We start from the raw sequence: 17328 nt of genomic DNA, 5'->3' as shown, positions 1-17328 counted from the left end.
AAAAAAAAAAAAAAAAAAGAATTACACCCTAGGGACTAAAGAGATGGCTCAGTGGGTAAGAGCATTTGTTGCTCTTCCAGAGGACCCAGATTCAATTCTCAGCATCTGGACAGTGGCTCACAACCATCTATATAACTCCAGTTCCAGAGCACATATGGTTCACAACCATACAAAATAAATACAATTTGAAAACAAGCAAAAAAATTACATCCTACTATATGACCAAAGAGTAAAATACTAGTATGAAGACATGATAAGTGTACAGTTATTTTATTATTGATTAAAATACATCAAGGGGCTGAAGAAATGGTCAGTAGCTAAGAGCCCTGGCTGAGGACCCTGAATCTATTCCTAGCACTCACATGAGGGCTCACAACCATGGTGATTCCATTCCCAGGGAACCTGATGCACTTTTACAGCCTCTGTAAGCAACAGGTATACATATGTGCTGTACAAACATGCATGCAGCCAAAACACTCATACACAAAGGTAAAATTTTAAAACATAAAATACACCAAATCTGTTGGAATATTTAATGTATATAAAATCAAATGCTGTTTCTTTTACGCTTTTCTGAGGTAAACCTGAGAACATTTAAGGGACAGTAAACAAACAAAAGAAGAGACATGGCGGACAGTGGACAGCAGACAGCAGAGATATGGTGAACAGTGGACAAAAAAGACAAGACAAAGAGTGGGCAGAAGAGACATGGTGGACAGTGGGTAGAAGAGAAGTGTGGGCAGAAGAGACATGGCAGACAGTGGGCAGAAGAGACATGGCGGACAGTGGGTAGAGGAGACAGGACGAAGTGTGGACAGAAGAAACATGGCAGGCAGAAGAGACCTGGCGGACAGTGGGCAGAAGAGACATGGTGAACAGTGGACTGCAAAGACATGATGGACAGTGGGTACCCTTAAAGGAAAACAGATAAAGGTGATGGGCTCACCTCTCCTGTCTTTTGAGTCAGAATTACCTGTGTAACAAGTAAAAAACAGAAACATTTACTCAGGTTAAAGGAAAACATTGCTATTCAATTTAAGGGAAACAAAGAAAAAGTTCAGGAACATAGGTAATTTTCCCCATGTGCAGTACACTGCCATAAATGGGGAATTATCCAGGGTTACTAAACTTTGGTCAGTTGTCTCCTTCTGTGTTCCTGAGTATGCCTATTCAATACTCACTAAAAATACACGAATTCAAGGAAAATCACAAATGTAAGCCAATATTGGCCTTTTTATATGCAAAATGACAACGTTAAAGATATAAAAGATCTACACAATGAGATGCAAACAAGCACCATAAAAAACAAAAAACCCAACCTAACTACTAGGTAGGTAACTGCTAATATGCTATTGGAGAAAAGCTTGTTTTCAGAAACCTATGGTGAACAGGAGAGACGCTAAGCAGGCAAAGGCACTTGCCACAAAGCCTGATGACCTGAGTTCAAGCCTCAAGATCTACACAGTGGAATGAGAAAACTGGTTCCGTCACCCACCATCAGTAACCACACAGATGCACTCTGGGGTATCTACAGTCTAAACAGATCCCCAAGACCCACAGTATGATATTCTCTCAGCACTACACAACAAAAGTGGAATTAACTAACACAGTCAAAATCTGAAAACTAAATAAAATATATAATGAAAACAACCTCTTTGTGTTTTTTAGCCAAGTACAAAGTTGTCCAGTTAAATACTATACTTCCAAGACTAGGTGTGGTTACGCAATAATTCTGGCTAATGGAGCTGGAGAGATGGCTCAGTGGTTAAGAGCACTGACTGATCTTCTGAAGGTCCTGAGTTCAAATCCCAGCAACCACATGGTGGCTCACAACCATCGTAGTGAGATCTGACACCCTCTTCTGGTGTGTCTGAAGATAGCTACAGTGTACTTAGATATAATAAATAAGATCTTAAAAAAAAACAAAGAAAAGCAAAAAAATCTGGCTACTGGGATTTGAGAAAACACTATGGTTAAGTGTACTTATGACATTTGGAGAATGGGCCCAGCAGATAAGAAGGCTGTCCTTCGATGGCAGGCTATGTAAGAGTGACTTGGTTCCTGATGGGAGGCAAGCCCTCCGGCCATACCTACAGAGAAGGCAATCCTGTGGTCTTTATCAGCAGCTCAGACAGCATCCTAGCTAACAGCTACCTACAGAAATACCTAGGCAGCATGTTGAAGTCTATGTTGTATAAAAATCATACTACCAAATATTAGTAGGTCTGAAAAATAAAAATTCAGCTTTAATTTTAAAAAACTGAATAAGTAGCACAAAATAAACTTCTAAAAAGGCAAGAAAGAACAATAATCAATAAAATAAAAAGCTAAGGTGATCGAGTCAATAAAGAATAGTAGGTTCTTTGGGAGGAAAGAAGTAATAAACTATGAAATAGTATATCCCAAGGAAAAAAGGGGGTCAGAAATATGCAAAGTGAGAAATATTCATAGCTATATAGGAAATTAAACGATCATGGGATGACTTTCCTCAAATTCACTTGAATTAGAAAATATGAATGAAATTCATAGTTTTCTATGCAAACTTTCAAATTCTTTTTTTCTTTTACTTTATCTTTAAGCTTTCATGTTCTTTTAATGAAAAAAAAACACTACAACTGATACACCAACAATACCACATTTGCAAAGTAAAAGCAGACCAATTTCACAGAGAAAACAAAACAAAACAAGAAAACACTTGTAAATATCAATGAAAACATCCTAAGTAAATAACAACTCCTCACACATACTCTGTAAGCAACGTTAATGACACTTCTTGGGCCTTAAAAAAAAACAAAAAACTCTTAAAAAAGACTGCTCTTGGGCTGGAGAGATGGTTCAGTGGTTAAGAGCACTGACTGCTCTTCCGAAGGTCCTGAGTTTAAATCCCAGCAACCACATGGTGGCTCACAACCATCCATCATGAGATCTGATGCCCTCTTCTGGTGTGTCTGAAGACAGCTACAGTGTACGTAGATATAATAATAAATCTTTAAAAAAAAAAAAGAATTAAAAACCATCTGTAATGGGATCCCATGTCCTCTTCTGGTGTGTCCGAAGACAGACAGCTACAGTGTACTCATACAGAAAATAAATAAGTTAAAAAAAAAATGTATGGACCCAGAGATGGCTCAGTAATGAAGAGCGTTGGCTGCTCTCACAGAGGCCAAGTTCAGTTCCCAGCATCCGCATGGAGGCTCACAATGATCTGTAACTCCAGTTCCAGGATCTGATGCCCTAATCTGGCCTTCATAGACAGAATGCATGTACACAGTACACATATATACATAATACATACTACATACATACACACAGGCAAAACACTCACGTATGTACAACCTTTAAGAAGAAGCCATGGAAGTTGACGGGGACTGGCTAGGAAGGGAGGATTGGCAGAGTGACAGGAAGGACAAGTGGGGTGAAGATGAAACTTGTTATGTGCACACATGAAAGTGGTAAGAGTAATTAGATACATAGTCGGGAGTTTTGTTTGTGTGCATGTTCACGTTTGTGAGTTAGGGCCTATGAGTACCACGATGCATGTGTGGAGGACTAAGGACAACTTTGGACACAAGCAGTGCCTTAGGTTTCTATTGCTGTGATAAAACACCATAACCAAAGTCAATGTGGGGAGGAAAGGATTTATTTCATCTTACAGTTTGTGGTTAATCACCCAGGGAAGCCAGTGTAGGGATCTAAAGGCAGGAACTGATGTGGAAGCCATGAAGGAGTGCTGCATACTGGCTTGCTTTTCCAGGCTTGCTCAGCCTGCTTACTGAAGACATCAAGCTCGCCAGCCCAGGGTTGGTAAAGCACAGTGAGCAGGGCCCACCACATCAGTCATCAAGTGCACCATAGGCCAGTTTCTCAACTGTCAGGCTGACATAAAATTAGCCTGTATGGGCCCTCCCCCTCCATTGTATTTGAGACAGGATCTCTTCATTGTTTGCCACTGCACTGTGTACAGCAGGCTAACTGACCTGGGAGCTTCTGGGAGCTCTCCTGTCTCTACCTCCCATTCTGTCACAGGAGCACTGAGATTATGGATGGGATTCACCATGCTTGGGATTATGTGGATTCAGGGGATTTGAACTCAGGTCCTCATGCTTGTGTGGCAAACACTTTATCCATTGAACTATGTTTGCAGCCCTCATTTTACTTTTAGGATAATTTTTTTTTTTTAATTACATGAGAGAGAGTGAGTGTGAGTGTAGGATTCTTAATGTGGAAAGACTACAAAAGTGAAACTATTTGAAGTCTAATATGGTATTTAGCGTTAAATTCAGCATGCACTAACAGGAGATAATTACTGTGGTCATCTCACAGAGCTGTTGAGTGGAAAGCAATAGAGAATGAGCCCAGGCTAGGAAGTCAGCTGGGCTTACTTTACAGCCCTACCTTCCAAATTCATTCCTTCAGTCTGTGTAAGTTCTTGCCTTTCTCCCCTAAGCAATGGCCCTAACTCACAGAAGAACACTTTTTATGTTGTTATTTAGTATACAATGTGTGTTGTGCATAGCTTTAAAACATTACACATTCAACAAGAAAAGACACAGAATAGGGTCACCCACAAAGACAAAATAAACACTAATGGTTGTGGTCCATTAAACAAATTTCATGAATGGGTCATAAACTGTACTTAAACATTAAAATATAAAGTAGAATTATTTGCAGTTCTCAACCTAATTAAGAATAGTGGCAGCCATAGACATGCATTGTATCTCTATTTGTTTGTTTTTGCAGTGACTGAAGGCTAGGTGCACTACCGTAGGCAAGGGCCTCCACTGAGCATATTAGCCCCAGCTCTTTATGAGACAGGGTCTGATCATGTAGCCTAGGCTGCTCTGGAACTATAAATCCTCCTGCCTCAGCTCCCTGTGTACTGGGATTACAGCCCTATATCACCTTGCCTGGCCATGTGACTTATGGAAATCTCTCAGAGCAGAAGTTGTAACAATTAGAACAGCTGAGCCTTAAAAAACAGTTATCACCGTGTACAGAACCATAAGTAATCCTTTGTACAGTTATCACCGTGTACAGAACCATAAGTAATCCTTTGGAGACAGGGTCTTATTACTATGTAGCTCTGGCTGTCCTGGAACTCATTCTGTAGACCATGTTGGCCTTGAACTCACAGAGGTCTGCCTGCCTCTGCCAGGCAAGGTGCTGGGATTAAAGGCGTACATCACTATACCCGGCTTAGATCAGCTCATCAAACAACTTTTCTACGGGTGTGAACTATTTCCATCATTCATTTCAATTTTATATCTGGGAAGCCAGAGGCACAGATGTCAAGTCAATCTGCCTATGCTCATAGTGCAGCTGTGGCAGAGCTGGGACTGAACAGGAACAAGTAGGGTGTGCAGACTATGCTCTGAACTGTACCTGTTAATGTCATCTTGCTTGTACTGTCGAAACAATGGCCCTAAAGCACACATGTATCAGGTATGTACTATAAAGTCTAGTTGAAAGATGTCATCTTTAGTATCAACTAGCATTAAATTTCAAAAGTACTTTTGGAATTCTACCATGAGCCAGACATGGATCCATCTAACAGAATCTGAAACAGAAAAGAAATCTGAGCAAAAGGCTGAGGTCACAGATCAGAGAACAGCAATTTTACTAGAAAGGAAATGTCATTTATGTGGCAGTTGGAGCAATTACTTTACTTCATGCAGACACTCTTTGAGGGACCCTCTAACTGTCTTGTCTAGACTAGGAATCTGAATAAGTCAGAAATCTGCCCTTGCCAAGCTGGTCTCAGGCTCAGAATTCCAAGCCTATTCTCCAGGCCAAAGCTACTTCAATCTAGTGACTGATATTCAAGGGGACAGAGAGGCGGGCTGAACAGATGGCTCTGAGTGTATGAGCCTCCCACAGCCTCACTTTCTCATTGTTTCTGGGACATCATTATGTTATAGGACATTATCTTCCCAGCTAGCTGATAATCAAATATTCTAATACATTTAAATACCTTTAAATACACTTGGACTTCCCCACCCTAATTGTGATCTTTCCCATCAGAAAAATATCCTGTAGAAAGTGCTATGCTAAGCAGGTATTAATTGCTAACATAAGCCGGGGCATGGTGGCGCATGCCTTTACTCCCAGCACTCGGGAGGCAGAGACAGGTGGATTTCTGAGTTCGAGGCCAGCCTGGTCTACAAAGTGAGTTCCAGGTCAGCCAGGGGTATACAGAGAAACCCTCTCTCTCGAGAAAAAAAAAAAAAAAAAAAGAATTGCTAACATGTTGGAGGCTGGAGAAATGGCTCTGTGGTTAAGAGTGCTTGCTGTCCTTTCAGACAACTGGGGTTTAGTTTACAGCGCCCCCATCAGATGGCTTATAACTCCCTGAAACTCTAAGACCAGGGATCCAACACCCTCTTCTTGCCTCCAAGGGCATCTCTACACATGTGTTACACATAAACACATGCAAACACACAGACACAGACACAGGCACACACACACACATGAAAACAAAAAAAAAATTCTGTTTCTAGGTTTCATTTCTTTTCTTGGACAAAAATATATTTCAGGAATTTGATGGCTATAAAATATATACAAAGACAGTAACTAAAGCCAGAGCAAGAGGAGCAAGCAGAATGCATCTCGGGTACCTGCCGGGGGGAAGGTTTCTGGAGTGGTTGCTGCAGTGCTGGAGTTCCCCTCCCAGGGTTCTGTTATGGCATCCGTGAACTGGTTCTCAATAAGCCAGCTTCCGTTCGGGGAAATGGTAGTGCCTCCAGATACCGTGCTGGCTGCTCTCCTGGTCCCATTGTCAGAGTGTGAAGAATTAACAGTAGTCACATAGGTGGGTTCCAGAGTTAGGTTTGGGCTGAATGTTGGTGCCACAGAAAGAGAAATTACTGAAGAAGTTGAATTTGAGGTTTTATTCTCTTCCTTAGCCAATTCTGTTGTTGCTGTTTTAATTAATCTTGTAGTTCCTAAAGAAGGTGAAACTACAAACACCAAAAAAAAAAAAAAAAAAAAATATCTTATGAAGAATGTGAGGCTCAAAAGTTAAGACACAAAACAGCAAGAATTAATAAATATCTCACACATCTGGACACCATGCAAAGACTAGACAGACACCTATATCCCACACCCTCTTAATGCTGGACCCTTCCTGCTTCCTCCAAAGGACTACTGTTTCATGGCATGAAGAAAAAGGGCTTTTCGTTTATTTCTTCAGAACCACTCTGTAGGGATGTAAATATTAACATTTTTTTACTATTTTGAGGAAAGAACAGTCTTTTCAGTTATTTTAGCATACAGAACAAAGCTGACTATTAAGATAATTCAAAGACTTTTAGAAGCTCACAGTTACATTTATTTAGTATTACTTAAATACTGATTTCCCTCTCAGATGACAGCTTTTACCTGTAGTAGCATTGTTGGCACTAACGTGTATTAGACCACTGCCAAACAGGACAAGAATGAACCAGGAATCCATGCTGACCTAGAAAATAGACACATGAGATGAAGTCTTACATTATTATAATTACGTCCAAATGACTCAAAATACAAAAGGTTATTTTGGGTAGTATCTTTCTTAGTTAATACAATATGTACATAGGGTCTCCTGACAGCTTCACAGGCAGTTTCCCCCAGAAGTTCAGCTATTAATTATCTTTATAGAAATAAAATTAAATTTAAATAACATATCTTTTAAATTATATCTCTCAAACTTTGTGCACTTTAAAAACTGTTTTAAAAACTCTGGTTCCAGACTGTATCTTTAAGTATGAGAAATAGGCAGTCCTTAAATTTCCTAAGTTCATCTTCTCAGGACCTGTGTACAAAACTGATCTTAGGTTCTAGAGGAAGAACTGAGGACCAACTTATTTACCAGCCATGCTTTCCCATGTTTTACAATGTAGATGTAAATCAACAGCTACTATCTGAGACAGTGAGGTCCTGCCTCCCTAAGAGGAAGATGCAAATGCTGAGGTGAGGGATATGCTAGTAGTTTAAGGGCCCCAAGACGTTTGCTGATACAATGGCACTGCCTAGCAGGGGATGGATTTAGCAGTGGCCTTCCCCAAGCCCAAAGGCCTTTCTGTTCTTTGTAGGGTGTGATAATGAAGTCAGTACCACATTATATCAGACATCTGTAACTCTTAAAGAACTGGATAGTGAAGATATATTGATCACTGACAGACTCCAGTTCAATTCCTACTTGACCATATTTCAAAGCTGGGAATGCACACAGTCATTTGCACAAGGATCAGGCAGCAAGTTGGAAGACTAGTGTATACGTGTGTGCTCAGTTTCTCAGGGTAAATCAACAGAAAATAGGTTGGCTTACAGAATTAGATGTTTTAAATACACTTTAAAAGACAATAAGCCAATATTTGGACATTACAGCTAAGAAAAAAAAACTTTTTAAGCTTAAGGGCAATGCAAGCAATCATGAAAGTAAAAATGGAAGCTGACAAGAAAAAAACAAGTATAAAAAGCTGATCGTAAGCAATGCACATGGACAGGAACTTCTTAGCAAGGCAGTGATGTCGCACCTTCAATCCCAGCACTCCAGAACAGAGGCAGGCAGATCTCTGAGTTTGAGGCCAGTCTGGTCTACAGAGAAAGTTCCAAGGCAGTCAGGGCTACACATAGAAACCCTGTCTCACTTTCTCCATATTAAACTATAGGAAAATGTAATCCTGAATGTCTAAGTCAACAAGGTGCTTGCCTTGCAAGCATGAGGGCATGAATGCTACCTCCGCACTCATGAGAAAAAGCCTAGTGTGGTGGGACACGTTATAGTACCAGTGCTGGAGATGTGGAGAAGGGCGGGTTCCTAAGTAGTCCAGTCTAGTCTAACTCAGAACATTAAAACACCATGAGGAACAGCCAAGCCTGTCCTCCACACACACGACATCTCCTCCCCCGCCCCCACATCTCCACATACACAATTCTCTCATTTGGGGGTGGTGGCTCATACCTATAACCTCAGTGCTCAGGAAGCTGAGGCAGGAGGACTGTTGTGAGTCTGTGGCTAAGCTGGGTGAGATCCTGTCTCAGAAAAGCAACAGAGAACTTCTTTCAATTTTTCTATATATCTAAATTTTTTTATAATAGATGATTCATCAAGAAATGACCACAGAACCAGATCTTAGAAACCCAGGACATAGCATCTAATACTATTTTTTTTTCAAACCACAGTGAATAGGATTGTGTAGTGCTACTTACTGCTTCTGATAAGTAAGAAAAACATGGGGCTGGGAGGTTGGGTGCAGGCAGATGGCTCAGCAGGTGAAGGAGCCTGCTGGCAATCCTGACAAACTGAAATCCATCCTTGGGACTGACACTGCAGAATGAGAAACAGCCTTTAAGACCTGTCCTCTGACCACTCTACCAGTGCCAGGGCACACACTCACATATAAAATAAAAGTTGAAAACAAACCCGGATGTGGTGCACACAACTTTAATTCCAGAGCTCTGGAGGCATAGGCAGGTGGATCTCCAAGTCTAAGGCCAGCCTGGTCTACAGAGTAAGATCTAGGACAGCTAAGCCTACACAGAGAAACCCTGTTTTGAAAAAACAAAACAAAACAAAACAAAACAAAAACTAACCAAACCAATCAACCAACCAACCAACCAAAAAATACCCCCAAAACAAAACAAAAACTTGGAAACAGGAAGATTCTGGACAACTTCATACTTGTATTATAAACTACGTTACAAAAGTAAAGCGTTCCTGTAAGAACAAATGCAAACAAAGCAAGAGTATAAAGCAAAACGAGGACCCTTCCCCACGGTTCGCCGCATTTCCTAGGTGGGTCCTGGGAGTCAGAACTCTGGTCCCCATGTTTGCAAAGCTTTATCTATTGAGCCGTCTCCCCAGCTCCTCAATTATTTATTTAAAAATAAAAACAAACACAAAAACTTATCAATCATAAAGCAAGTACATAACAACAAAGCAGGAAAACTTTGTGAGTCATGAATCTTTAATATATCACACACAACAGCATACACTGGGTTCTTTCCCTTGCTCCTTACTTATTAAAAAACATTTTAAACTTACTTTAAAATATTTTCATTACACATACATTAGGCTGATCAATTATCAAAGTTCAACATTTAAACTATAAAGAACACTCAGATGCCATTAACATGCATGAAAGCAATATGATAAAAGACTCAGAAAAATTTGAAGAAAAAAAAAATCATAGTTGTTGTCTTGGTTTCTTTTCCTGTTGTGATTAAACCACCATCACCACCACCCCTGAGGAAAGCAACTTAAGGCAAGGTTTATCCTGGCCAACAGTCTGAGATTATAGCCCATCAGAATGGGGAAGGCCCAGCAGCAGGAGCCCCAGCAGCCGATCACACTGTACCCATAGCAGGGAAGCAGGGAGTGATGAATGCTTGTTGCTCAGGTCACTTTCCTTTTTCTTAAACAGTCCAGGATTCTAGCTTAGGGGATGGTGTCACCCACAGCAGGCAGGGCTTCCCTCTCCAGTTAACCTAACCAAGATCATTCCTGACAAATGTGACATAGGTCCATTTCCTAGTCTAGAGCTCATCACGTTAGTAATTGAGAAAACCCATCACAATTGTACTTTTCCTCATACTGAATATTTTCTACATGTTCATAAAGTTAATATGAAGTTAATTCATAATTCAGCACAGCAGACCTGAGCACATACATTCCAAGGATGTATGTGCAGGCTCTCCGTTCTCTATTAGGGATACAAAAAGTGGGCAATGCACACTGGCTGTTAGATTTCTCACATCTCCCCTCCCATCTAAAAAGACCAGGATACTCTAAACACTTCTTATACTTCCTCTCACCTAACCCCACCAATTCTGCTCTGCTAAGGGTGCAGAGTAATTCTTCCATAATTTACTCTAAGTATTCTTTGCTGTTGGTAGTCTACACCTCATTACAGAAACTGTAAATGTTAAATTGGACATCCCCACAAGCAAGCAAGGAATAGTAGCCAGGACTTTGGGCAAGCTACAAGCACTCTATTATTGAGTTACAAATCTAGCCTAGAAATCTGAATGTTTAATCAATGGACAATCAATTATATATACTTAAACACATGTCAGGGCTAATTTATTTGAAAAAAATATCTCCTGCATTCAAAAAGAAGGAATGAACCACCAGAGGCACAGTGGATACTTGCTAGAGAAAGCCAGGCTTTGCTGGCGTCCGGCCAAAGAGCAATGTTTCTTACCCTGATATGGAACGCTTGCCAGCGGATGCAAAGGTTGACAGCCATGACCTCCCACGTGAGGGAAAAGAGAGGGAGAGCAAACTGAGGCACAAGAGAATATGCCTATTATTTAGACAGCTGCGGACAACTGAGGACATCAGAGCCAAAGGGCCAATACACTCAATTGTGTTGTGAGGTCTCTAAGAAGGCGATTTAAAAAAACTTTCTCAGGTGTTCGAGAGATGGGTTACAAGTTAAGGGCACTTGCTGCTCTTGCAGATGATCTCAGTTTAGCTCCCACCACCAACATGGTAGCTCACAATAGTCTGTAACTCCAGTTTCAGGGGATCCAATGCCCTCTGGCCTCTAAGGGCACCAGACACACATGACACAACTGTATAAATATAGGAAGATCATTCATAATACACATATAAATGCAGGCAAATCACTGATACACATAAAATATTTCAGACAGACGCAACAACCTCAGGTACAACTCATAAGGAGTTAGAACAACTCACATTATGACTATCGAACTAGGGATGAGAATAACGAAGGAGCTCTGCATACATCTACTATCACAAACACTCAACATTGTGCAGGTGTTACGGACACACCCACATTCCCAACAACCAAGAGGCTGAGGAAGGAGGATCTAGAGTTCAAGGCCAGCCTGAGGCTAGCCATGAGGCTCTATCTCAGGGCAACAACAGCTAACAACATTCTGAAGTCCTTACTAGTGAAGGAGAGCTCAGCTGTACACTTTCCAGAGTTTAGACTGTGGTTCTAATACCTTCCAGTAAGTCTTCTTCGTTATGTGTAAGAGCACGTCTCTGCAGGCCAAGCTACATAGAGATCTGAGGCAGGAAGTTCACAAGTTTGAGACCAGCCTGGTTATACAGAAAGACCCTATCTCAAAATAAAAATAAAGGGGTTAGAAAGTTGGCTCAGAGATTAAGAGCACTGACTGCTCTTCCAGAGGTCTTGAGTTCAATTCCCAGCAACCATGGTGGCTCACAACCATCTATAATAAGATCTGGTGCCCTCTTCTGGCCTGCAGACACACATGCAGGCAGAATGCTGTATTACATAATAAATAAATCTTAAAATAAATCTTAAAATAAATCTTAAAATAAATCTTAAAATAAATAAATAAATAAATAAATAAATAAAATAAAAATAAAAAGAGCTGAGGCTATAGCTGAGTTGTAGAACATTTGCCTAGCACAAATCATGAGGTTCTTGGTTAGACTGTTACTACCACCAAAAGAAAAAAATTATATCCAGAGTTAAGTGTTTTATATTTAGCATGTTCCCAATAAAATATTGTCAAAAGATAGGTATATACTACCACTGGAACCATTTTATTTCTGTTAAATCTTTTATTTCTTTATTGAGACACAGTTTCTCTCTGCAGCCCTGGCTGTCCTGGAACTCCATATGGAGTCTAGGCTGGTCTCAAACTCAGAGATTCTCCTACTTCTTCTGCCTCCTGAGCACTGAGAATCAAAGGTGTGCAGGACCACGTTTGGCCTCTTGTCTTACCACTCTTTTTACTCCCGTTTTGCAGATAAAGAAATTGGAAAAATAGGTTCTCAGTAGGTAGAATTGAGATTAAGATTACCTGGCTCTTCCTCACATACCTAATGAAGAAACAGATAAATCTCTCAAAAAAGCCAACGAATTAATGATTCTATTTCTATTTTACAGTCTGTTTCATTGATGGAGTGGTGGGCCTTGAAAATATGATCAGATTAATCAGGGCTGATGTTCAAACATTCTGCATTTGGTTCTGGTCTTGATTTTAAGTAAACTCACCTCTCTGATGGAGATGGAGTTTGTAGTGGGAAAGATAGGCTTTCAGATCCCAGTCTTAATGAAAATATCTTCCAAGTGTGGGACAAATGTCAGCTGGACAAATGTCATTTCAAACTGCTCTGGGCCACCTCCTGGAGCTGCTCAGGTGACCTGACTAGAAGGAGGGACCAGCCACTTCAGGAAAATTCTCACTTGCTTAGCAATGTTTATTATTGGAAACAATACATAGCTATAATCCTTGATTGCTTGCTTTGTGACCTGTAATAGGCATTATGTACCTTATTCTATTTAATTCTCATAATATTATGAGTTAGATACTATTTTTCTTGAGATTAAGGAATTTGTTCAAGGCTACACAGTAATAAATGTTTACTGGTATTTAAACATTGGCTTTTCCAACTCTACAGCCCATTTTTTCCCCTTTTAATTCACTAAATATTGGAGGATACAGACATTAGATATAGACACTGTTAGCAGAGGTTTCATTTACCTGCAGAAGGCACAAACTATCCTGGATTATTACCAGTCATAAAAAGGTAGCCAAAAGGCAATAAAATGAGGTGGGAGAAGTACAAACTACAGAGGCAATTTTCAGTGAAGATGATGTAAAGCAAAACTTGGAAGAATACAAGTTAGCTAAGAGAATGACCAGGCTGTCATTAAAACAAAGAGGTCTTCAAAGCTTAAAATAGCTTGTCTTGTAGCATCAGTGACAACAAGCTGAGAAGAGGCATAGGAATGTCTGCTGGTTACAGAGGACACCTGACAGACCACAGAAAGGATTGCTCATGGATTAGGAGTTACTTACAGAGCAATGAGGACCACTAGACAGTTGCACCAGAGAGTAAGCCCTACCCCTGGCACTGGGGAGGAATCAGGAGATCTCAATCTCACGGACCTTCCCTCTCCTATACACTCTTAAATCCCGAGACTGTGGAGTTGTGGCAGGACTATGTGCAGCTGGGACAGTGGGGAGTGGTGACGGGTATTTCAGGACAATGTTTCAGGAGGTAACAATAGCTGCTCAGATATCAAGATGGCAATGGCCATGTCATGCTCAGAGGACACAGTTCTAACACAGGCATCAAGCAGGACCTCAATACAAACCTGGAAACAGCAGACAAGTGTCTGAGAGGATGAAGCAAGGGACATGATGCACATGAGACAAGATGAGGCAGCCAATACATCACCAAAGGGCTGTTGCCCACGGTTAGAAGACTTTTAAAATTTCCTCATAATAAAAAGTTCTGATTTACTGGTGAACACAACTGTGAAATACCAATGGTTAGAGTGTAAGGAAACTGACAGAATAATCTGGAATTTGGAACAGTTAACAAGATAGAAGCTCCATCCTGTTAACTGACTGTGAGGTGAGGGGAGTCATTGACCAAAGCCTTCAGAAGGAATACAGCCAGTAAAGCAAGAGGAACTAGAGGAGGGGAAGACTAGCTCCTAAGACAGACTCCAGAGAGTATACCAGTGTAGAGTTCCTAAGATGCTGGGGGATGCAAGGCCCACGTGTTGGATTTAAGTGAATCACAATGTCGTAGGCAGAGGATGGCCAGGTTCTGGGGCACACAGACGGGAGGTGATGGATGAGTTTACTTGTGAATGTGCAGAATGCATAGCACTACAGAACACGCTGTATCTGCCCAGGGCAATGGGAGAAGGGACAGAGCAGCACACAGGCAATGACAGGGCAGCTGCCATCAAAGTCAGGCAAAAAGCCAAGGGAGGGACAAAGGCAGCTGATCAGGTGACAAATGCAGTTATGAGCAAGCTAGGCAGAAGACATGGAAAGAAGCAGTCGGTGGATGCAGGTCAGGGAGCTGACACTGCCTGAGAGGGTGGGCAGGGAGCAAGGAGAGACACTAAGAGAAAGAGAATGAATGAGAGCTGGCTGGGGAGAGCTGGAGGGAGGTCCCTAACACCAACACTGCACCCCTTTTTTCTCCAGGCTTTGGCAACCACCACTGTACTTTCTGAGTTTCTTCTCCAGGCTTTGGCAACCACCACTGTACTTTCTGAGTTTGAGTCTTACCATTCTTTGGGGTCCTATAATATCTGACCTCTTGTATCTGGCTTTTTTCACTTAGTAAAACTCAGGGTATGTTTCTGAATTTCTATTTACATATTTGTGATTTTTCAGTCCTGCGGATTGAACCCAGGTCTATATCCAAGCTCTCTAACTGAATCAGGGAGCTCCAGCTTCAGTGTGCAACGCTGACTCAAAAAAAAAAAAAGGAAGATATATCCAATACTGACCTGCGTTCTCCTGCCACACTCTCCTTCCTTCCCAATACACACGCAACTAAATAAAAAGGAAGTCAGGCAGGAAAGGTCAAATACTCTGAAATTCTGAGAGTAGTAAAATCCAGAATCAGAGCAAACACGCAGTGTTGGTTGCTATAGGTAGTGGGAAGAAGGACGGAGTGTCAGTGTTTGATGAGTACAGGTTCAGCTGAAGATGGAAGAGTTTTACATATGGATGTGACAGCTGCACAACAATGTGACTTACATACAAAGCACCATTTTATTTTTCTGTTTATTTGTTGATTTATTTGTTTTTTGTTGTGTTTTTACTTTGTTTTGTTTTTTGTTGTTTTTTTTGGAGACAGGATGTAATGGTTTGTATATGCTCGGCCAAGGGAGTGGCACTATTTGAAGGTGTGGTCCTGTTGGAGTAGGTGTGTCACTGTGGGCGGGGACTTTAAAACCCTCATCCTAGCTGCCTAGAAGCAAGTATTCTGCTAGCCTTCAGATCAAGATGTAGAACTCTCAGCTCCTCCTGCACCATGCCTGCCTGGATGCTGCCATGCTCCTGTCTTGATGATAATAAACTGAACCTCTGAACCTGTAAGCCAGCCCCAATTAAATTATAAGAGTTGCCTTGGTCATGGTGTCTGTTCACAGCAGTAAAACCCTAACTAAGACATAGGATCTCTCTACAAAGCCCTGGCAGATCTGGAACTGACAATGTAAACCAGGCTAACCAAATTTACAGCTTCACTTGAACCATGACACTTGGTATAAAATAACATTAAAGAAACAAAACAAAACAAAACAGAGTAAACAGAAAAATTAAGACAAGTCATAAACAGGTAGAAATCTTAAAATTTCTAGCTAATAAAGGATGGCTTTATTAGCTAGACACAGATACTTTAATAAAAATGCATGTAAGGGCATAGTAGCAGAGCACTGGTCTTAGCATTCGTTAAGATCCTGGGTTAACCAAACTACCCACAAAACTTTCAACCCAAAATTTATCCTGTCTACAAGTAATGCAGGCATAGGGGATGGAGCAGAAACTAACACTACTAATGATACTATAATGCTTGCAGACAAGAGCATGTAGTCCTCCTCTGAGAGGCTCCACCCAGCAGATGACTCAGACAGATACGGACACCCACAGCCAAACAGTGGATGGAGTTTGGGGACTCTTATGGAAGAATAGGAGGAAGGATTGCAGGCCCCGAAGGGGATAAGAATGCCACAGGAAGACCAACAGAATCGACTAACCTAGATCCTTGGGGGGCTCTCAGGGTCTGAACCACCAACCAAAGAACATAGATGGGCTGGACCTAGGCCCCCTGCACATATGAGGCAGATGTGCAGCTTGGTCTTCATGTGGATCCCAAACAACTGGAGCAGGGGCTATCCCAAAAGCTGTTGCCTGTAATGTGGGATATGTTCTACTAGGTGGGTTACTTTGTCTGGTCTCAGTGGGAGAGGAAGCACCTAGCTTTGTAGAGACTTGAAGTGCCAGGGTGGCAGGGATCCTCAAGGGGACCCCCACCTGCTCAGAGGAAAAGGGGAGGGAAGATGAGGGGAGGATTGTGGGAGGGGGCGAGCGGGAGGGGGCTGTGAATGGGATGTAAAGTGAATAAGTAAAAAAAAAAAATTAAATTAAGTTTAAAAAAGAATTAAAAAAAAAATCCTGGGTTAAGCCAGGCTGTGTGGTGCACATCTTTAATCCCAGAACTCAGAGGCAGATCTTTGAGTTTGAGGCCAGTCTGGTCTACAGAGTCAGTTTCAGGACATCCAGGGATACACAGAGAAACCCAGTCTTGAGCCCCATCACCCCCCTTTAAAAGATCCTGGGGTTCGACCCAACACTGTAAAATGACAACAAATGAAGGTATTTGGAAGACAAGCACATGAGAAAATGTGAGAATCACTAATCATCTGGGAAGTTAAAATGAAGCAACGAACACAATCAAAAACAGAAGGCAAAAATTAATATGAATGCAAGGTGGAAGCATCTAGATGTGGTATATGGAACAATTAATATTATCAATAATTTTAAGGCAAATGACTTGAAAACTTAAATGTAGCATATAAGAAAGTT

At 41.2% G+C, this 17328-nt stretch overlaps 1 protein-coding gene across 5 annotated transcripts in view; it reads right to left on the bottom strand.

Moving 5' to 3' along the window:
- Positions 1-17328, bottom strand: part of Ptpra (protein tyrosine phosphatase receptor type A) — a 105159-nt gene that overhangs the window by 42796 nt on the left and 45035 nt on the right. For 2 of the 5 annotated variants that reach the window (XM_029471235.1, XM_029471247.1), the window contains exons 2-4: positions 7378-7456; positions 6615-6956; positions 947-973 (exon numbers count right to left, since the gene is read on the bottom strand). In XM_029471235.1, the coding sequence (XP_029327095.1) occupies positions 947-973; positions 6615-6956; positions 7378-7450 (442 nt within the window). In that variant the 5' untranslated portion in view covers positions 7451-7456. Of the gene's footprint in view, positions 1-946; positions 974-6614; positions 6957-7377; positions 7457-9189; positions 9308-17328 lie in introns of all 5 variants that reach the window. The other 3 variants (XM_029471244.1, XM_021184778.2, XM_029471239.1) reach the window with 2 other exon arrangements.

This window comes from Mus caroli, chromosome 2, assembly GCF_900094665.2.
Source record: "Mus caroli chromosome 2, CAROLI_EIJ_v1.1, whole genome shotgun sequence".
NCBI classification, from domain to species: Eukaryota; Metazoa; Chordata; class Mammalia; order Rodentia; family Muridae; genus Mus; species Mus caroli.
Note: the sequence above shows the minus strand (reverse complement) of the source record. Positions and strands in the feature narration are given on the sequence as shown.